Source organism: Amphiura filiformis, chromosome 6 (genome assembly GCF_039555335.1).
Source record: "Amphiura filiformis chromosome 6, Afil_fr2py, whole genome shotgun sequence".
In the NCBI taxonomy this organism is placed as follows: Eukaryota; Metazoa; Echinodermata; class Ophiuroidea; order Amphilepidida; family Amphiuridae; genus Amphiura; species Amphiura filiformis.
This window is the reverse complement of record NC_092633.1, coordinates 73,343,421-73,365,173: the sequence shown is the minus strand read 5'-3', so window position 1 is coordinate 73,365,173 and position 21,753 is coordinate 73,343,421. Positions and strand designations below refer to the sequence as shown.

General features: G+C 38.2%; 1 protein-coding gene, 1 non-coding gene and 1 pseudogene across 2 annotated transcripts; 1 reads left to right on the top strand and 2 right to left on the bottom strand.

Annotated features, from left to right (window-relative positions):
* Window positions 1–16: 16 nt before the first annotated feature.
* Window positions 17–2,965, bottom strand: LOC140154760 (uncharacterized). Its single transcript, XM_072177327.1, has 4 exons — window positions 1,788–2,965; window positions 1,083–1,657; window positions 690–965; window positions 17–465 (listed from the first exon to the last, which is right to left on the bottom strand). Exons 1-4 carry the CDS (start codon window positions 2,963–2,965, stop codon window positions 17–19), a joined length of 2,478 nt encoding a protein of 825 aa, XP_072033428.1.
* Window positions 522–594, top strand: Trnay-gua (transfer RNA tyrosine (anticodon GUA)). The gene has a single exon. It is a non-coding gene; the product is annotated as a tRNA-Tyr (tRNA).
* A 4,598-nt stretch (window positions 2,966–7,563) lies between the features above and the next one.
* On the bottom strand, window positions 7,564–8,642 carry LOC140154331 (ribonucleoside-diphosphate reductase subunit M2 pseudogene; annotated as a pseudogene).
* Between the last annotated feature and the right edge of the window lie 13,111 nt (window positions 8,643–21,753).

The following is a 21,753-nucleotide window of genomic DNA, read 5'->3' as shown; positions in this document are numbered from 1 at the left end:
ATGATAGAATCTCTCGTTAAACGTCCCCTTTATAGACTCCGTACCCGTACGGTAACGTTTCGAAACCGTTCACGATCCATCTCTTATCGAAGACCACTCGGTAATCTTTCTTCGATACCCGACTCTCGATATTTTTGGTTTTAACGTTACGCACGATTCGATGAGGATCGGTTACCGTTACCCTTTCTTCTCGTTCGCTTGCTTCCGTCGACTTCAAACCTCGTACCATACGTTCCAGGGTGGAGTAATTTACCATCTCGGAATTACGGACGTTCAAGGTGATCCCGCGCACTTTCATCACCGTCTTGCCCGTATCCAATTTGTATACGTAATTTTTGCAGCCACCCGTGACGAAAGTAGATATGTGATTACCGTCTTTGGGGTCAACCTCGTCCGTCAAATGGCCCAGATAATCGCCGATAGGGGGTTCCCACTCACCGGGACGCGTGAGGAAAATGACGCTATCTGTAAAAAGTAAAAAGGAGGTACAAGTACAAATTAATCGTTCGAGTGACTGTCTGCCCCGCGTAGCTCAGTCGGTAGAGCGTTCGACCGTAGTTCGAAATGTCCCCGGTTCGAACCCGGGCGGGGGGATTTTTTTTATTCATTTACTTAAAATATTAATTTTTTAAAATTATTTACTTAAAATATTAATTTTTTTAAATTAATTATTGGAAGAAGTGTCTTACCCGTATCCTGGTACATGGCGCGATCTCCCAACTTTTCCAGAACTTCGTACAGTTTGAGTCTGGCGTGACAAGTCGTGAACGCTGCGATGACGACGTTGGTGTTCGGATTAATTCGGGCAAAGTTTCCATCTTCCCTGTAGGTCACTTCGATGACTTCGTCGTTGATGAGTCGAATATTGTCGACGGTGACGCTATCGCTAGTCAATAACTTGTATACTTCCGAGGGGTCGTCTAGTATCACCGTCTGACTCATGTTGGATCTTTGAGCGAATTTACCTGTAAAAATAATAGTAAATTAAAATGAGAATTTTGCTAAGAGTACGTACATGAAAGGATGATAATGTGTGTACGGGTTATAATTTTTTTTTTTATTAATTTTTTTTTTTTTTTTACCCCACATTCTTTTCATGCACTTCTTGGCGTGCGACCTCATGCCAGGATTCTTCTCGATATTCTCGGAGTCCAGTCGTATCCCTTCGTTTTCGTAGTATTCTTCGACGTAACGCTCCTTGTCTTCGGGGGACTCGCACCAGTCTGGATAGCCGCTAGCTTCCTGTTTCAATTGGAGAAATTGGTCTATATACTCGGTGAACAGACCGCCCGTCTTGGTCGCTTTATCGTACTCCGCGCGTTGTTCCCAGTCCCACACGACTTCGATATTGTCGATGACGTATCCCATCTTCACGGCTTTCTCTACTTCGAGGGTAACCCACGTACCCCGGATCGTTCGGGCTTTATCCGAATGAGGGCAGTAGGCTTGTCGTTTCTCCTCCATGCACGTTCCACACAGGGCGAACATCAATTTGCCGTGACATCTCGCCGGTAGGACGGGATGAAAAAGCCATCTAGGGGGTAGGACCGTGCACCGTATCAGCCCAAAGTAAGACGAGATATCCTTGAAGTTATTCGTGTAGATCTTCGGATGACCTACGATATAAGGGCGGTACTTGTTGCACCAGGGATAGAGGCTAAAAGAAACAAAAAATTGGAACAAAAATAAGTCATGTCTTATTATTATTCTTTTTACCTAGCAATGTCAACTAGTTAAAAATACATGAATCGAAATGATTAGTTTAAGGACTGGGCGATTCGACTTACCTAGTAAAGTCCAAGTATCTGATGACCTCTCCGTCTTTGACTTGATGGAAGAGTTTTGTCGCTTCGGTGCGGCCTCCGTACAGGCTCTCTCTCGGATCCAAGGGTTCGAAATGAGCTGGAACCTCGATCTGTAGTTTCACGTCGGTGGGTAAATCTTTCCAAATCCCCTTCCATTCATGTTCCCACATTTCTATAATCTCGTACCCGGGGTAGTTGCTCTCCAGTTGTTGCTTTCGGAACAGAGTTATCCTGTAGAGTTCAGCCATGGGTTTCTTGGAGATTGGGTTCAGAGTATCCCCGTCGTAGCAGTCGGGACATCCGTGAAACAGACAGCCGTGATAGGAATAGATTCGGCGTTTCTCCGAACAAAAGCCATCGACTGTCACTCTTCCATTCAACCGCACTTCTCCCCCGTTCATCGCGTGTTGTATTTCAATGTCTTCCTCGATAGACACGTGATTCAACCATCGTATGGAGTCGAGAGAAAAGTTTTGGTTCGGACCGTACGCGTGCGGTGGAATAATGGCTATAGTGTTTGGTTGAAGAAAGTTTCTTCGTAATACCAAATTGCAAGCGGCAGCGATAGTGAGGGGTTTATCTAAAGGGTCTACTCCGGGATCGTCTTCTTTCTTTTTCGTCACTCTCATGAACATGTCGCGGAATTTCATGCAACACCGACGAAGGATATCGACGTCGCTGACGCAATATTTCAAGAGTTCCTCTTGCAGATCCCACACCAAACCCTTCTCTTTTTCGGCAGTGTGCCAAGCCAAGAACTGATCTTTACCGCCTTCCGACATTCCCTCTGGATCGAAGAATTCAGCGGCAGGTAGCTCCCCTCGGTAATTCTCGTTGTCTTTCGTATTGAAGAAATGGGGAAAATGACCTTTGCATAATTCTTTGATGCCGAAGCTCTTGGGGAGTTTGGACAAAGGCATCGGAAAGAAATTTAGGCTGTCCTTGAACACGATGTCGGGGCCGGGTACGGTGATGGACATAATTTTCGCCCCGTTCATGATGACTTTCGGTTTGATGGCGTTCTCGTACAGGAATTGCAGGATGAAATAACCATCGTACCCTTTCAGGTTATGGGCCATACATCGGGCGTGTTTGTGACTCTCTCCCTTGAAAAGCCATAAGCAAAACTCTTCCATACAACTCTCTCCTTTGAAAATCATCTCTTTATCTTCCCCGCAAACGTCGCACGGTTCTAGGAGAGGTCGGTCGGCGCACGATTCGCACACTTTCTGGGCGACGCAGAGATTCGGCTTATGGATTCCCGTGTCCTGCTGGCTTTCAACGTCGAAAAAGATATAGCAGAATGGCGTATCGTCTTCTTTTCCGTTTTCCTTTACTTCGCAGGGTTTGATGTAACATTTATGTCCGGCGGGAAAGTTACCTTGACAAACGTGGCACCACAGATCCGTACAGTCGTGTTTCGCTTCTTTTTTCAAGCAATTTCTATTGACGACTCTATCGCACTTTTCGCACTTGTAATATTGATTACATATCGTGCCGAACCTCGAAACGCCCGAACCGTTTTTCTTATGGTTCTCGAAACACGCGGATGATTTGAAATACCGCTTACAGTCCGAACAGTAGGTCCAGGCGTCGACATCGTCGGACGTTCGACAGTTTCCTGAATGGCAAATCTTGCAAGAGGTTTCGCAGCGATGAAATCCTTTGTTATCGTATCCCTTCCTGCACGGGTGACACCAATAATTTCGGTTAAGATAGGGAGCCATGGACGTAATCAGGTCAAAATGATGGTTGTTATACAGGAGATAGATGCCTTTGTCTTTCGGAGGACCCTTGTATATAATCTTGTTAAATTGGTCTTTGGAGACGACGCAGAGTTGGTAATCGGGAACCACTTTCTGAAACCTTTCTACTTGTTCCAATCCACAAGACTCAAACTTGACATTCGCTTTGTCGTGTAAAGCTTTAGCCCTTTGTTCCTGGTGTAACTTTCCATCTCGTATACTTCTCCAAATCCATTCTCTACATCCAAGCTCGTGTTTAGCGATACCCGTCACGATAGCTCGCGCGAGACACATGTTGTCGCTCTGGTTGGTAATATCGATGATACAACGCCAATCCTTCTTCTTCTCGTCCCACGTTTGGAGCATCTTTCTGTTTGGTTTACCCCTTCGGGCATCTCCATATGGACGACGTTGATTTCCATATCGCTGTTTAGTTTCAGGTCTTTTTTGGATTGTAAGACGTGTTCTATACGGGCCATAAATCGGTCTATGGTTAAGTCATCTTTCTTGATGAAAGGTAGATTGATCGGTTTTTCCAGACTTGGAGCTTGTAGGACAATTCTGATCATATCCCTAGGTCGGACACCGTCGGTGACACGATCCAATACATCGTCTATAATATTCGACAGTAACGGGATGCTATCGACGGCGAACCGATCGTCTAAATTTCTCAATCGTAACCCGTAATCGGTCGACGTGGCTTTAAATTTCTTAACGTGTTTGGCATTAAGGGTCTCGATGGCGTAGTATTGAGAGATGTTACCCGACACGCTGGGTTCCGGCGCTATTTCATTCGTTTCTTTAGGCTCCTCTTCTTCTTCATTTATTAAGTCATCCATGGTGTCATTAGCGGGTCGTTTACGCGTTGTAGACGTATCACCAGTCGCGATCTGCATAGGATTTGGTATAGAAGAATGTATATTATTATAATTATTATTATTATATTAAATAAAATACGTTAAAAAATGGTAAAAGAAAATAATATTTAATCTAAAAAGAATCACAATCCGTATAAAATTTGGTACAGAAGAATACATATGATCATATAAATTTCGTTAAAGAATGGTAAAAAATAATAATGAATAAAATAAAACAAAGAATGTTTCATAAATTCTACTTACGTTTTCATCGGTTGTTACGAGATTTTCACCACCCACCATATCCGATAACGGATCATCATCATCTATGATCGGTTCAATATTCGTTACGTCTGGTGTAAGATCCAATATTCTCTGGAAAGCGAGAGTGGAAACATCCGTTTGCCATCCATCCGAATTAATTATTTCGTTCAACCGCTCAACATCGTATGAAGATTTAATTTCTTCAACAATTTCGTTCGACGCATCATTACCGCTATAGTTTCTCTCTCCCTGCGTCGTCAACTCAAATAGTTTGTTTAACGCCAACTGGTACAAGTCGTCATCTAAACCCTGACCGATGAGAAAATCCAACTCTTCTATAGACTGACAATCGTTGATTAAACGATCCATTCTATTCCGTAGATTGTGCCGCTCATTCCAGGAATGAAAAATTATTCGTAGACACCATCGTTTTATATATGTTCGTTATGAAACACTCGACGTCATCGCTCGATAACTATTGTAGCGAGTGACACGATCTCACGTGGTGTGTGGACGTGAACGGTTCAACGTGCTGCACTATATCATCGCTCGAAGTGTATGACGTCATCACTCGACCGTAAGACTTTGGAGAGAGAGCATCGTTATATCGCGCAGTGCTAAATTATTTAAACTCGACCATGTACCCGTCGCTATTTTCGTTATTTTATTACGTGTTGTGTTTTTACCAAACCTACAACGATATTGGAAATATATTAATGGAATAATGGACGAAAAGAAGAAAGAGATTAAAAAGACTAAACAAAACAACGATTTCTTTTTTAGCTTCTTGATTTTATTAAACGTTGTGCTTTTTTACCAAACTTTTACAGCGATATCGGAAATATATTAATGGAATAATATACCTTTGTTGGATTTACTATATAGTATTCTATACCTAATTGGATTTATATCGTGTAGATCTACTTAGATAGATATATTGCGGGAGAACCTACGTGCCGGTAAGTCACAAATTCTGGATTGATTTATTATTTTTTATTAATCGTTAAACTATCGTAGTTAGAGCGTTGTATTCCAACGTTCATCGCATCTCTCCGTTTCCGTCACGAATTTGTTTTTTCTGACGCATTGCCTGTACGGCGCTATCTATCTTGGGTGACACTTTTTTCAAAACGTTCCAATCTTGTAGACTCAAATTGATACCTTTCTGACTCGCCATCCATTTCTGGGTAGCGTTATGCTTGTAATATTCTCGGATGTTGATATAAATTTGATCTCTAAACGTTTGAATTACGATGTGTCGGTCTTCCCTAATAGGAACTCGAAGCATTTCACGATCCGATGGAAAGGCCGGTAATTTCCATGTTGTTTCGGGCCTTTGTTCCATGGTGTGTATTTTCTCGTAAGGAGTTGATCTCGCTCTTTTTTCCCAAGCTCTTTTATCCTTTCCCAGACCATGGTTGGAGGATGGGTGGAACGGTTCTTTCTTACGAAGGTCCAAATTTTCATAATCGGTATCCTCCGCTATCTTCGCTAATTGATCGTTATAATAAGAGAGATCATCGTCATCATTCCATTCGCCAAAAACTTTCGTTTCCTTAAAAGTATTGCTGGATACCCCTTTTTCCGTAGCGCAAGATCCACTCTGCTGCTGATGACTTGCCATACTGATCGGATTGAAATCGTGTCAAGGACTGAAGTTAATACTGCTCACTCCTGTATTTATACACTCTGTCCAACTTGTCCCGTTTTTCTTTTGAAACGACAATACGTCGTAAATGTTCACAATTTGGTTTTTTCCGGCGATTGAAACGAAAAGCACGTTAAAAAACCGATCGTTACGATTCAAACCTGTTGGCGTCCGTAAATTTGCGCGATGTATGAGAATAAAACGGTCAATTTGAACGTCGTTACGATGCGATATTAGTTGGTTATTTGGTTACTTGCCCAATTATCCACCGAACATGTTTTAACGAGCGAAAACACAAATTAGAACGAGACGCGTGGCTAATTGACACGCCAAACCAACCACCGATCGTGTTTTTAACGAGAGAAAACACGTTGCAACACCTAGTCACAAATATTAGCGGCGGTAAATTGGAGCGAGACTAGTTGTTAACTTGTTGATTAGCTGACACGCCAAATCAACCACCGACCGTGTTTTAACGAACGAAAGCACGTTGCAACGCCTAGTCACAAATATTAGCGGCGGTAAATTGGAGCGTTGTTTAAAAAAAAAAACATTGTCCACCTATCGTTATCCACCAACATTAGCCACCGATTAATGGGTCGTGTTTTTTTTTTTTGTTAGTCGTTTGGTTGGGTGTTTCTTGACTCGTTAAATTACCCATCGCGTGACGTTACAATCAGCGCTTCTTAACGTGTTTTTAGCGGCGACACGGCCACAAATGTTTGTTGAATACTCTCGCTTTGTTGGATATTTTTCTCCGATGCATGAATCGTATTTTTGAACGACGTTGAAACCGGTGCTTAAAATCGCTTCAACAACAAATTGTCACGCCTCGTAAACTGTTACAATTTAAACGCCGGTAAATTGGAGCGCGACTCGTTGATTCTTGAGTCGCCAAATTATCCACCGATCGTGTTTTTAACGGTCGGTTTTATTAACGGCCGTAATGCGCGTTGTTTCTTGAATCGCCAAATTATCCACAGGTTGTAAATATTAGTGCAGTTAAATCGGAACGAGACTCGTTGTTAAAAAAAACGTTATTAAATACTCTCGATTTGTTGTGTATTTTCCTCCGGTCGTGTTTTGTAATGACGTCACGTTCGCAAATGTTTTTAACGGTCGTAAATGTTTGTTGAATGCTCTCAATTTGTTGGATATTTCATCCGATACATTAATCGCGTTTTTAACGTAGTTAAAAAACTTGCCTCGCAAATAATATCGGCGTTACATTGGAACGTAACTCGTTAAAATTCAGCCGTGAGAGTAAACCGTTGCTCCTCTTCCGTCGCCATAACGCCTGCCTTTTGGTATTCACCGACGCGTTTTTCGAAGAAATTCGTCTTACCTTCGAGAGAAATATTTTCCATAAAATCGAAAGGGTTGTTCACGCGATAGAATTTTTCGTAACCCAGTTCGACCAGTAAACGATCGGCGATGAATTCTATGTATTGAACCATTAGACGTTCGTTCATTCCTATCAGTGAACATTTTAAAGCCTCCGTCATAAATTCACGTTCAATCGCCACCGCTTCTCGTACGATTTTCAGCGTCGTTTCGACCGATGGTTTTTGGTCCATGTACGAGAATAATAAACAAGCGAAATCGCAGTGCAACGCCTCGTCGCGACTGATGAGCTCGTTGGAAAAAGTCAGACCGGGCATCAAACCTCTTTTTTTCAACCAGAATATCGCGGCGAATGATCCGGAGAAGAAAATCCCTTCGACGACGGCGAACGCAACGAGTCTCGTGGCGAAAGTGGCCTCGTCGTCGTTGATCCAACGTAGAGCCCATTCGGCTTTCTTTTTCACGACCGGTATAGTTTCCACGGCGTTGAGTAAGTGCGCTTTTTCGCGTTTGTCTTCGATGTAGGTATCTATAAGCAAACTATACATTTCCGAGTGAATGTTTTCCATCATGATCTGAAATCCGTAGAAGAACCTCGCTTCGGGAATTTGTACTTCGCTACAGAATCGAGTCGCTAGATTCTCGACGACTATTCCATCGCTACCCGCGAAGAAAGCGAGGATGTGAGAAATGAAATACTTCTCCCCGTCATTGAGACTTTCCCAATGCGGTTTATCTTTAGCGAGATCTACTTCAGTCACCGTCCAGAATGACGCCTCCGCTCGCTTGTACATTTTCCATATGTCGCGGTACTGAATCGGGAAAATAACGAACCGCGATGGATCGACACGTAGTAATACTTCCTCGTTTCTGGACATTTTCAGCTCTTATGTAGAAAGTGCGCTATGCACCGTGCTTTATATCGAGTTTACGATCACGATAACTATATAAATAAGATTACGCAGCTTTTGGGACTGTACTCTGGAATATTATAACCGTGGATTATACTCGTTCATGAATCATATTACTTTTTGGTTTATGTCAAGGATTTTATAATCGTGGAATATACGATACAACGGTACTGTTTTGGTAAGTCGGAAACTTAATTTATATATTTTCGTACATCCCAAAGTTGAACATCTTTGTACGTCGTTGCGTGTTATTCCCTTAACGTCGAGAATTATGATCATAATACCAAAATGCTTCAAAGTGATTACAGTACCGTGTGCGGACAATTTTGCCTCTTTTACCTGTATCACCGTTGTCGCGGTTACGACACGCGAAAAATTGCTCGAATGTTTTACAAAGACCCCGAGATCAACGATATACTGGTCAATGAATTTATCAACGAAAAGTACGACGCTGATTTCGAAGTGACGGATTTAGAGTATTTAGTAAATCAAATCGCTCGCTCCTTTATGGAATCGAGCCGTAAAAAGTAGTTGTTAGATTATAATAAAGAATAAAGATTAATTATTAGTATTATTTCTTAAATGTTCTTAATAAAGGTGAAAGAATAAGTAACAATTCTCTCTCGTTTGTTTTATTTATCGTTTGTCAAACGTCCCTAAATATTAATGTCCCTAAATATTAACGTCCCTAAATATTAACGTCGATTCAAAATGGCGGTATTTCCGGTTGACCTTTCAAAATGGCGGTATTTCCGGTTGACCTTTGACCACTTCCTGTTGACTTTTGACATGGGTTGACCTTTGACCTCGTGACCCGGAACCGGAAGTGAACGTCCCTAAAGACGTATTTACTACTGACATAAGTTTTGAATATTTTTTTATTTTTCTATCAAATATAGTTTCAATCATAAGAACAGCTTTATTGTTTTGGAGTAGTGCTCTGTTGAATTCACTTCAAAGATACAATGTCCTAAGATGTTTTTTTTACATCACAAAGTATGTCAATTAAGCAAAGATATACCTGAGGAAGCGCATTACAATGGAAGAATCACACAATTGCAACACATTTTGGCGGTCTTTTTGTATCACAAAATGAGATTAAAGACACTAGCAAGCCTGATTGTTTAAACAAAAACTGAAACTCTCACTGTGACTTGTTCAGATAAGTCTCTTGCTAGAGAAAACACAACTCAATTGGTGTGTCCAACCCTTTTCAGCTCAATGTCACGTACGCGACGTAGCATTCCAAGTTTGCCAAGGTTCCTTGTGGAATATCTCGCCAGCAAGCAATAAAGGCGTGTGTAAGTTCCTGCAGGGTGATTGGTTGGTTGTCCATGTTACCTAACCTGCGGCATACTTCTACCCATAAGTTCATAGGGAAGTTTCTTCAAAATTTTAGAAACTCCACCTTATGATATTCCTAAAGCGGCATCAATATCCTTCTGTTTGTAGCCGCGATTACATAAGTCAAGGACACTGTCGTACAAATCTGCTCTCAACTTGCACCCTATGATCAGAAATATCGTATACAACAGACAAATGCAACAAAGTAAAGCTGGTTTCTTAGTACGGTAATGCACAAGCCAATGCAACCTTATGAATCATATCGCTAAAATAACTGCAAAAAGGATGCCCGATGGTTTATTGGTCAGGCATAATTAAGAAGCCATTGTCCTACAATACGTAATGTGTGATATGGAATGGTACATAATATCTTGCCAGACACCCGTGAACCATTTTGTATGGCTGGTGGGTCATTGATTGTAAGAAATCTGCACTTAAAAACAGGGTTATGCAAACAATTAAAAATATTCCAAACTTGTGTCCATGACTGTATTAACAAAGCCCTTCCTTTTTCATTTTACATTATACTAAATTAATTAAGAAAATGATAAAATACTCCAGATCTCCATCTAAGATAATCTTAATGCAACGGAAATTGTAATTTTGAAAGTAATCAAACATAGTGCAAACTTGCTTAATAATGAGTTGGCGCAATCACAATGCTCTGAAATTATTGAGATTCTCAAAGGAGGTCTCCTAAGATTTGTGATGTTTTCAAGTGTGATGTTTTCATCCTATTAGAAAAAGTAATACAAGATTCCTCACCAGATCTATAGAGAACTCTTCTGTAGAGAGATAGCCCACGCTCGTATGCGCCAATGTATTAGTAGAAGCGTAAGTGGTCATCGCTTTATAACATAACATAAAAAACTGGACATTAACCCAATCTGACTACAGGGTGGTCCAAAAACAACATTACCCAATTTTAAAGTTTCATATCTCAAAATTGAAAAGTCTGTTTCAATATGTTGTTGCAAATTCTGAATGACCATTTATCTAAGAACATTCGGTGAGAAATTTAATGAAAATGAATTTTTAAATTAAAAGGGTCAAAATTGAGTTTGTCCACTCGTAAGCCTATGTCTGCTGCGTCACTCACAGCACATAATATATTGAGTGTTTTCCCCCACGGACGCGATGGTACGCAGACACGTTGCAATTTTCAGATTTACTTGGCTTGTTAAAGCCATAATGTACGATCTTATAATGTGAAATTGGTTAACTTTTTTCAAACCTTTGTAATGTTTACATATGTCCCAACTTGCACCTAAATGGAATCGGCCAAATTTGTTGTCTTTGTAGGTCAACAGAGCAAAGTTTGACATATTATCATAATTTAAAAATTATGATAATATGTCCTCCCATAGAACTGCATGTTAAATGGCCAAAATAACCAGTGGGGTTTCCTTCACTTTACCTTGTCATTTCAATTTAAAATGGACAGCAAACCTTCCCGGCAGTTTATATTACTAATATTATTTCAACATTTTGAATAAAGAATAACAAAATTAAAATTTGACGGAAATCGTACATTAAGGCTTTAACTTAAAAAAACAGCTTTAAAATGCAGCTGATATCATACATATTATACTTAATTAAAGAGACAGAAATTTGTTCTGCTATTCTGGGGAAAGCTATATGCACGCACACGTGTATACCAAAAAATAATATTAATATTCACAAGGCCTATATTTTGGGCATAATTTATGTTACAACGTTATTTTATTTGCTCTCTGGGCGCAGACTAAGAATCTAGATCTATCCAGGTTACGCTTACAAACTACTGGGTGAAGATTCATTGTTTTAATTTAATTGATGACGAGCACACTTCAAACACGTGAAATATGCAATTATAATAATTAAAATGATTTATAGATATGGTTTCAGACCTCACTGACCATGAGCACGGATAGTGGAACGAGCAATGGGAACAATGGGACTCGGCGCTATACCTTATCATTTTGTAAAGTAGCTCAAATTGTCATATTTTTCTACAGTGCTTAGGTCAGGAGTTATAACATCTAATAGGTCATATTTCATATTTCATACACAAAATATCGTATACATGGACCGAGCAATCCTAAAATGTATGCTTTTAGTGTGCCAAAGTTCAAAATAATTTTAAAATCTAAGTGGCATTTTCACTGCAAATATTTGTTTTGTTTACACACGTTTGCTGGCACCAACACCATACGTAATGCGACTTGACTGCGGTGCACATACACGCAGGTTGCGCGCGTAATCACAATATTTCGCATTCGCCTTAGATTAATAACCATAGATTAATAACACATCTGACATAGATTGGAATATTCCATGCCTGTGCTTTCTAAGCGTACCTGAATTGAGCTGACAGTTGAATGTGACTTTATAGAGTTGAAAAGAATACAATGATTTTTAAATCGAAGAAAAATCGAAAGTGTCAAGAAATCTCAAATTTTGGCGTGGACGAATGTGTCCCCCTTATTCTGCTCACAGACCGTCTTGCAGTAAAAAATGGTAGTGTAATGAATGACCGACGTAATTGTAACCAATAGAAAGAAATATTTTTGTGATCCATCAAAAAACAAGCCTTTTGTGTTATTTGAAAGTTAGCATAAGCCTAATATCAAAAAAGGTCGAAAATCTGTGTAAAAATTGGAACATTTTGCAAATTCTTTTGGTATAAATTAGGTCACTCGATGAACTATAGAGGATATTACTTTTTTCTTGATGTAAAAACTTGATACTTGACCTGTATACCCAATTGGTTATCGATCGTGCAGCGCAGCTCCTTTATTAATGAACGAAAAGGATGTCTCATGACACGAACATAAAACACTGAAAATAAGTTTCAAAATGGTTGAATCTAAATACAAAACCTTTAGCAGGGGCGCAGTTAGCTTCTTGATATGGGAGGGTGGAGGGAGGGGCAAAATAATTATTTCTTCACGGTTTTGGACTGTAACGGGGCCTGATCTGATTGCAAAGAGAGCTTTACAGTTTTTATGCTACACCGGTTTTTTAAGTGCCTCTTACCTTCTTGCCTTCGCCTTCTTCTCCTTTCCCATTTCTGTTATCTTTGCCTTCCCGATTTTCTTTTTCGATTTGTTTGGTCAGGAATGAGGCATCCGCACTCTGCCCCACCCCCACCTGCCTACGACACTGACAGATAGGCCCAAGGTGTACCAATCAAAACGATTTTTTGCTAATGAAAAGGGGTTTTCTGTAATCTTACCACACAGAATTCCGGTCCAGTTTATACAATAAACAAAAACTACGAATTCATCTGATTGAAAAAGCCTATAGACATTTCACGAAAATTATTATATTAACCAATAAATAAGTTGGTCAGAATCTTTTAATTAGTGTTTTAAGCTAGATTACCTGGGTATTTTTTACACAGGGGATTTGAAATCGTTTCCTATTTGCTACAGGTAGACATGCGAGATTAAGCAGAACGTATCTAACTTGCGTCTCTCAAATTATTGAAGGTTGATAGTCATGCACCGTTTCATGCGTTGTAAATGTGCCAATTAGATAATTACAAAAGATGTGAAACGTTAAACTAATTGAGACAAGGGACAAGGCCATTGTCTGAACGAATGCACATATATTCCTGAAACTTGATGCACACAAAACAGATCACTTTCACAGAAAATATCACAGAAAACACTTACAAGGATACAGAATTGATAGATGTCCTCAGTTTTGTGCTTGGGTAGAAAAACTGTAAATTTACAAACTGTCATAATGTGCCGGCAATGTGCGCTCGAGATTTGACATCTTTGCTGTATAATTGAATACATGAATACAAAAGCCACCTAAGTCCATGCGAAGTTATTTTGAGAGAAAAACCCGTGTATCATTTTAATTCCTTCAGTTAGATTTACCTGGTCAATATGGTAAGTTTTACGTGCAAATGAGTGGATTAACCTGTATTAGGTATGACGATTAGCATTTCAGGGACTTCGTGGGGTTCATTTTAAATTTTGGACTTTTGGAGGTGGTTTTTGAATCATATACAAAGACAACAATGTTAGAATGAGATTACCACTAGTAAGATAATACAAAATAAAGCACACAGGTATGTATAATGTTGATAAGCATTCTGCCATGTAATATAAACCACGCACTTTCCTTTATTAAACCCATTTGTTGTTCAAAAGTCATTCTCTAGCAATGAATGTGTTACAAGTGGACTTTTATACATACTGGATTTCAATCAATGTGTTACAAGACTCAAATCATGGAATTGGGTGATTCTTTCATACATGCTATTTTTCACATGCCCAATAGACACAGAGAATGAATTTGAGTTGTTCTTTCATGTATATGACAGGCCTATGTATAGCAACAATTTCCCATGCTTAACTCAATTTGGCCAAAGTATGGACTTAGGTGGCTTTTGTATTCATATATTCAATTGTTTCGTAATTTTAGTTTACAGAGATCGAATTTAAATTTGCTAAGAAAATTAATTCAGCTTCATTTTGGACTCTTATCTATAGCATCTCATCCTCATCTTGGAACGTACGATGATGAGGTCAGTAATATTGCCGATTATATCTTGTCACAGACCGTTATCCTTGAGGTTATACTCGACGTATGTTATCGCGTCTCAAGCATCTGTTTTGATTGCTGAATAAAACTTGATGACAATAATAGCAACTTAAACTACTGACAATTCTGTCACGAAAGAGCGGATTGACTGATAATAGTCTCTGGAGACTGACCCACAATCGGACAATAAAACGTCCTTAGTGTATTTTATGATTATCATTGATTGATGATTAACCATGATCTTTTTAAATTATTTTCTACTTGAGATTCTCTTTTTGCATTGTATTGTATTTTTTTTATAATTATGTAGGTTACAATTAAATCTGTACTAAATGAATAAATAGCTTAATTGCATGATAAGGCGACCTTCAAAATACCTTTGACTTTTTTAAAGCCATATGGTAACATCTGCGGAGGAGGGCGCCCTCGATATTTCTCAAAATTAGCCTGATTCTTACACGATTTTATTGTACACTAACTATGTGAAAATGACAAAACCCGAGATTTTTAATAAAACGACTGCATAAGAGGTTACATTATTATGATCAAAATATTAGTCGAACGCCGCGACGCGATGTTCAGAACACTGTACGTACATGGCATGCGGGCAGGTCATAACACATCAAAATAACGTAATTCAGCTACGTTCGACGGAGTGGCTCCGAGCGGCTACATTACATGTATGCACTGGTATAAAGATATCGATTTTTTTGGATTACGTCATCTGTTCGGGCCAAATTTTAAAAGGGGCAAATCTAACAGTGAAAACTAACATGGCAAAGAAATACAATTCTATTTCTTATTAAAATTTTACAATATGTTCCCGCAACCATTGTGTGTCTCCATTGAGGCACGACTTAAATTACATTTTCTTATGATAAATACAAGTAGTTTGTATCTCTGTCTTTCAAAACAAATGTGTATTAGCGATGTTGAATACTCGATTACGCAAAGGTGAAAAGTAGTGGAGAAAATAACGAGTCAATTGAGGTATTGTTACATTTTAATGTAACATTTTAATGTAACAATTTAATTTTATTTAATACCGAGTCAATTGAGGTATTGTTACATTTTAATTTAACAAATGTAATTTTATTTAATTCTTAAAAGAATTAAATATTAGACCTTTACTATTTTGATTAAAGATAAGGGATCGTGTTAAATATCTCCAATTTTCAGCAGGCTTTATCACCCATTGTTCTCAATAAGAGATAGCAAGGTTAATTAACAAAAATTTAACAAATGTTACCTGGTTCGATTGCTACTGATCATTAAAAAGGAGGGTTTAGGGTTTAGGGTTTAGGGTTTGGGTTTGGGTTAGGGTTAGGGTTTAGGGTTTAGGGGTTAATATGTGATGACGAAGCAACATATCGCTATATATGGTGGTATCAATGAAAAAAAGTGTTCAAACAGCTTCAATGGTTATTTGTGTGGCCCAGAATTGACTTAGGGATTCAATCATGTTTCACCGGTGTTCATCACCGTTTAACAACGATACGTCCGCTTCGTCTGCGTGGTTTACTTCGCGAGGGCAGCTTTACACTACTGTACAAGTGTGGATTCATCACGGATTAACAACGGTTGACGCCTGTACAAAGGTATAGGAAGAGTTGTTGAATTCATGATGTATCTGCTCATCTGGGAAGTTTGATATCACAGGTAGCCTAAAGCTTTTGATCATGTTGAAAATGTTTTTCATAAAATGCTTGTTGATTGATTGAAGGCTACTGAATTTCAGGGAGGGGGGCAAAATCATCAATTATGGTCAAAATTACCTCAAAAGTGGACTTTTTCGTAATTTTGGGTTTTTGCTTGAGGCAGCTAGGGGGTAAGAGTTCTGACGGGGTGGGTGGTGGCATTTGCCTCCCATGCCCCATGGTACTGATACTGTATGATCAATGATTATTCAATGATCTTATACTTGTAGTTCAATACTAGAAAGGTTGCGATTATCTGCGATTTGCAGGTACGTACGTGACTTGCGGCTTCCGCTTCAAAATAATTCCAGATCCTAAGAGAGTGATTTCATGAAAATAATAAGGCACAAGCCTTGAGACGTTAAACCGGGTTTTTTTTCTCAAATCGCACTCGCTGAAACAACGGGGGAATTTCATACTGGTGCTTTTAAGACTTAAAAGTCTTAGCATTGAGTTTATTATCAAAAGGTTATTTTCAAAGGTGGGTGACTTTAAAGCCGTCGGTTTAGCTTAGCTTCGTGTCATATTATCTCGATCCATTGTCCTGTGGCTGTGTTGATCTATTTACACACGTGTTCCATGTTGTCTATGGCGCCGTTGTTCTAGTTTTATTAGAAGTATCGTTTGTCTGATATTTGGACGTGAAAAAGTATTCAGTTGTGAAAACAGTAGATATACAGATAACATAACAATATTATCATGTCCCTTTATGGACAGAAATGCCTGAGATATGGTAGTTCAGTGACCAAGGTCGAAATGGGATATTCCACTCAGGTAACCCCATTTGAAAACAATTCCTTTCGATAACAAAACAAAATTACTAGGCCATGCAATGATGTTTTGGTTGGCGGTTGCTATATACATTCAGCTACAGTCAAAGTAAAATGGGTAGGTTAATACAGTTCATAGATGTTAGATTTATAAATAATACATAAGAAAAACGTTAATATGTCTTGTGCCTACCAAATATAGTAGTAAATAAAAGGGGTTATAGACCTACAGGCTTAACGTTGTAATGTAATTCCAACACTTACAATTTGGTTATGTTACTTTATATTATGTAAGTAGGCTGAGTAGAGAGACACATTTCAACGTTGCCCGCTCCAAACAATGTTATCGACTGTGTTCTTAATCTTCTGCTGTTCAACGCGTATCTCATGATCTACATCATGTATTTCGTCATTACTGACGTATCTATTGTCCATTTATTTTGGACTCAACGAATATGAGATTAATTGAATACCACACCATCTGTTATCAACATTGCACTGATATGTTTAACAGTTATATCGGAGTTGTACAATAGAAACTCAATTGGCGTCACTTTACTTGCAACTCTTTCACAGGACGAATTTGTTTAATACTCTTTTTTATTTTTATTTGTAGAAAGGAATGTTTGATTTGTCCATTTTGTAGCGACAACCCAAAAACTTTTGCTCACATTTTTTGTTCATATTCGTAGACTTACATTGACAATGAAGCCATTTGACAATGAAAACTGGTGGACGCGATTTCCCGCTAAAAAACGCAAAACTACAAATAAACATTTCAAATGTTATCCCAACTTTTGTCCAAATTAAATCATGTGTTTCAATATTAAATACAATTTTGTCAGAGCACTTTAGATAGTGGAAGATTCCTCCAGAATGGGTTGAACATGTTATGTATGTAAGCTGGGTTTTTTTAATATCCATTTCCATGTTTATTTGACAATGTACAATACACATTTATGGTAATTTTGCTTTTTAATATAGCTTGATTTGTGTTGTGATTTCGGATGATATGTGTGTGCTTTTGTCATCAGACATTACTTTTCACTTGGTCATGATATCTATCTCCATTTGTTTGGACACGGAATGTTCTAGAAGTTCAATAGAAAATGCTAATCAGTAAAGTGTACAAGAAATTCATATTCAGTAGAAATTTCTGGAAGATTAAGTGGTGGCGCTATTACAGATCATCTATATTTACTACAACACGCAGTTAATGGTAGATTGGCATATTTAAAGAGTCAAGATAATAAGATAATGGGTCCACTACAAACAAAACTACACATGAAAAACATGGATTTCCATACGTAGGCTTATAAAGGTAAAGCTATAGGCTTACTGAACTCGGCAAATGCCTGTGCCAGCCATGCCAGTGCTGTGGTCGTGTGCAATGACACGAATCACAATAGAGAGCATTGTAGACGAAATGAAAGGTTAAAATGATTCTCAACTATAAAATCATGATTTGTACAGGGGTGGGTTTTTTGAAGGAGGCAACTAGGCAATGGGTTGATTTGAGGTCCCCATTTGGCCCATCATTCTCTTGGTCGGGCTGACGTCACAAAGGGGAAATAGCCTTGTAAAACTAGTGTACGCATGTGCAGTTCCCCTTTCTCGAGCTGGTTGCTATGCGCGCGCTTGTGCAAAGGGGACGAAGGGGACAATGTTCCCGGATGTCCGACCGAGTGAATAGCTAAACAATTGAACAATCTACCTTACATGATATGACACCTGTCACTGTTTTTAGATTAGAGCCTGTCCTCTCCCAACTAATATTCCCGTCACCCCCCCCCCCCAAAAATCCCAAAAACAATGCTGACCATTTTAGCTCAATTTGAACTTGCAAATCTTGTTTCATGCATGGGTAGTTTTGGTGAACAGTTTTTCTGTTTTATTTCTTCATAAATGTTAAAAGGATACCAATGGTGTTGTTTGGGTGTTTTCTTCTTGTATTTTTTAAAACAATAACGCATTGCGCATTGCAGTTTTTGTAGTAAAAAATGAAAAATATTAAAATATTAAAAATAAAATATATTTGGACCTTACAATGTATCTAGTATAATTTGTATGCGACTGTCGTGCATTCCAGATCGTGTACAGATATGTTAATACTATATTTTCAAGGGCATGTGTCTATTTTTTTGTATCCTTTGGTGCGTAGGGAGGTAATTTGATGAGAAAATAGAACATGCTTAAATTATTTCAAGTATTTCTGATAAACATCTTAATGGATTTAATACAGGTATGAGGTTGTTTACCTCAGTAACCTGAAGATAAGATTACAACTGAATACAACTATATCTTCGAGAATTATGAATACTTAATGTAATCTATAATGACTGTGTTTTGCAGCATGTTTCTTATGACAAAAGGGAGTATTATACATACATATGCGGAGACTGCAAGAAACTAGTTTCAAGGTTGATGTATAAAGGCTTTAACATGTTTATGTGTAACCAGAATTAAAGTAATAACATGTATATCGAAATAACTCAAAAGTATGATCTCTGTCTCAGGTTGTAATTTCAGAAATGTACGCACTCAAATGTTTTATATTATTATGCACTAATCATACAGGATTTGTTGAAGTCTTCATATTAACCTTTTGGGAAATTAGTTTCGATCAGTAAAATAGTGGCATTACAATATGGTTCGCAGATGCACAGCAATTGATCATCAAAAAATCAGGTGTTTGTTTCTGTCGCTTTGCCCTCTCTCTCCTTCTTCATTAACGCACTCTTTATCATATCAATTTCTTTTGTTTCGGTCCGTTATCAATTGATTAGTGTACATTTTTTACTTCGCATGATTCAGGGTTTTTCTGATAATACTTCATAGCAATTGAAAGCAAATTGAAAACCTCATCACGAAATTAATGGTGAAATAGGAAGCAAATTTGGAACTTCGTCACGAAATTAATGGTAATTACATCTTTAAAGAGCAGGCAAATGGTACTTGATTGAAGTCAATTTATTTGATGAAATCTTAGCAATATCGACTATCTTTTTCACGAATATGCAGGAAATATGCAGTTTCGTATTCCCTTCATGATTACACTTCCGGTAATGATAATTGCATGACCTATATTCAAGGTGTAAACTTGGATGAATTGAAAAAAGGCAAGAACATTTTTACGAAAACTTCATACGTACAAATTTAAATGAATGAGCCAAAACGAAGAAAATCTGAAGTTGATGGTTGTCTAAGTATGGAACTTTTTATAAGAAAATACAGTAAGTCAAAATATTAAAGTACCAGTTATGTTCATCTCCTGTATATCCTAAACAAAGACGGATATGTCATAATTGGAACCAGCAGCCAATAGCTGCAACTTTTAGCTCGAATTTTAGATCTAATTCGTTGAAATTCTTCAAGAAATAAAGACACGATTATCTAAAACCCAGGGAAGATGCCAATTTAAAAGTTGCAGTTTGCTCCATTGAATACCTTATTGATTTGTAAAGCGTTCGTGAACAAGAGAATTATATTAGCGCAGTGCTTCCATTGATTAGCACGTTAAAACTAGCGTCATGCTTTCATTGATTACAACACAAAAGTGCAACTTTTGATTTCGTTTCTTCATTAGGTTTTAGATCACTGTTTCTTTAATTATCAACCCTTTAACTCTTATAACAGAGCTAAAGAGTACATATTTGTCTTTATTTAGGATATACAGGGGTGAACACAACTGGTACCTTAATTCTTTGGCTTACTGTATAGTGTACAGAGAATATAGGGATTAGCATAAAGTTGATAAAGTTGAGATCAAAAACATAGTCTTAGGAACTAAAATGCAGACCCTTTAATATATTTGGATCTGAAACAAAACATGAAACCAATTCGACTCATTAAGGTAAAAGATGATCCCGATGTTACTAACCTTCTTGGGGCGAGGCCCAAATTCTTAATTTTCACTTATTTCTTGGATAGTGTAGCGGCTCCATGTTTGATTTCGTGACCCATTTGGGTTCATGACCCACTACAGATAAAGCAAAGAAAAATAGTAGACCGCACACCCCTATACATACACACCCCCACCCCTACGCACCCCCACACGTACGCAATGCATAGGGAATTTTCAATTTGTTAAAAGTACATTTCTAAGCAAACTATGAGTACAAAATTCTAGTGGATATAGAAAGGAAGGTGGTAATGTACTTTTTTGCACACAAATTCGATATGTTATAAATTAAATTTTGCTGAAAGCCCACCACGAGTCTAATTGAACATAGTATATTTATTGAGTTTCCAGTTAAATTTAGAAATACTAAGTAATAAAACACTTTTATTGTAAAGCAACAGTAAATTTTCAACACTTGATCACGTTTGGGTTACATCATGCTTGTAAAGTAATACTAATGTACCTTCTCAGCATTTCTCTGCAAAACATATACCAAAAAGACACTTAACCCGAACAATCCTTTTCGGCAGCCGCTAGACAAAGTTGTGAAAATGTCATGAAATACCGATACCTGTCGAGATAAAAGTGCATACTTAGACACTTGAGTTTCTGTAATAAGGACCATTTTTGACTTTTCACATTCGCGAAGAAATATGCTAAAACCTTTCAACAACGTCCTGGAGTTAATTGTGAGGTTAGAGGGTAATATGCATTTGATTCTATTTCTAATATAAAAGAGAAAGCACTGAAGGCACAGTACATTCTATATTTTGAGGATATAACGAATAAAAAAACAATATTAATTAAAGTACGGTTTACCCGATGTTGCTGGCACGGCATGGTTATTTTTAGCAGCCATTACCAGATGAAAAAATGACAACCCTTTGCACCAAGTGTGCGCGACGATTATTTGCGGTAGCCATTA

Bases quoted from the DNA above. Each gene is read 5' to 3' on its own strand.
- LOC140154760 (XM_072177327.1), bottom strand. From the start codon at position 2,965: ATGATTTTCAAAGGAGAGAGTTGTATGGAAGAGTTTTGCTTATGGCTT. The intron at 1,658-1,787 runs GTAAGTCGAATC...TGTTTCTTTTAG, and splicing joins AGATACTTGGACTTTACTAG to CCTCTATCCCTGGTGCAACA. The intron at 966-1,082 runs GTAAAAAAAAAA...TTATTTTTACAG, and splicing joins GTGCATGAAAAGAATGTGGG to GTAAATTCGCTCAAAGATCC.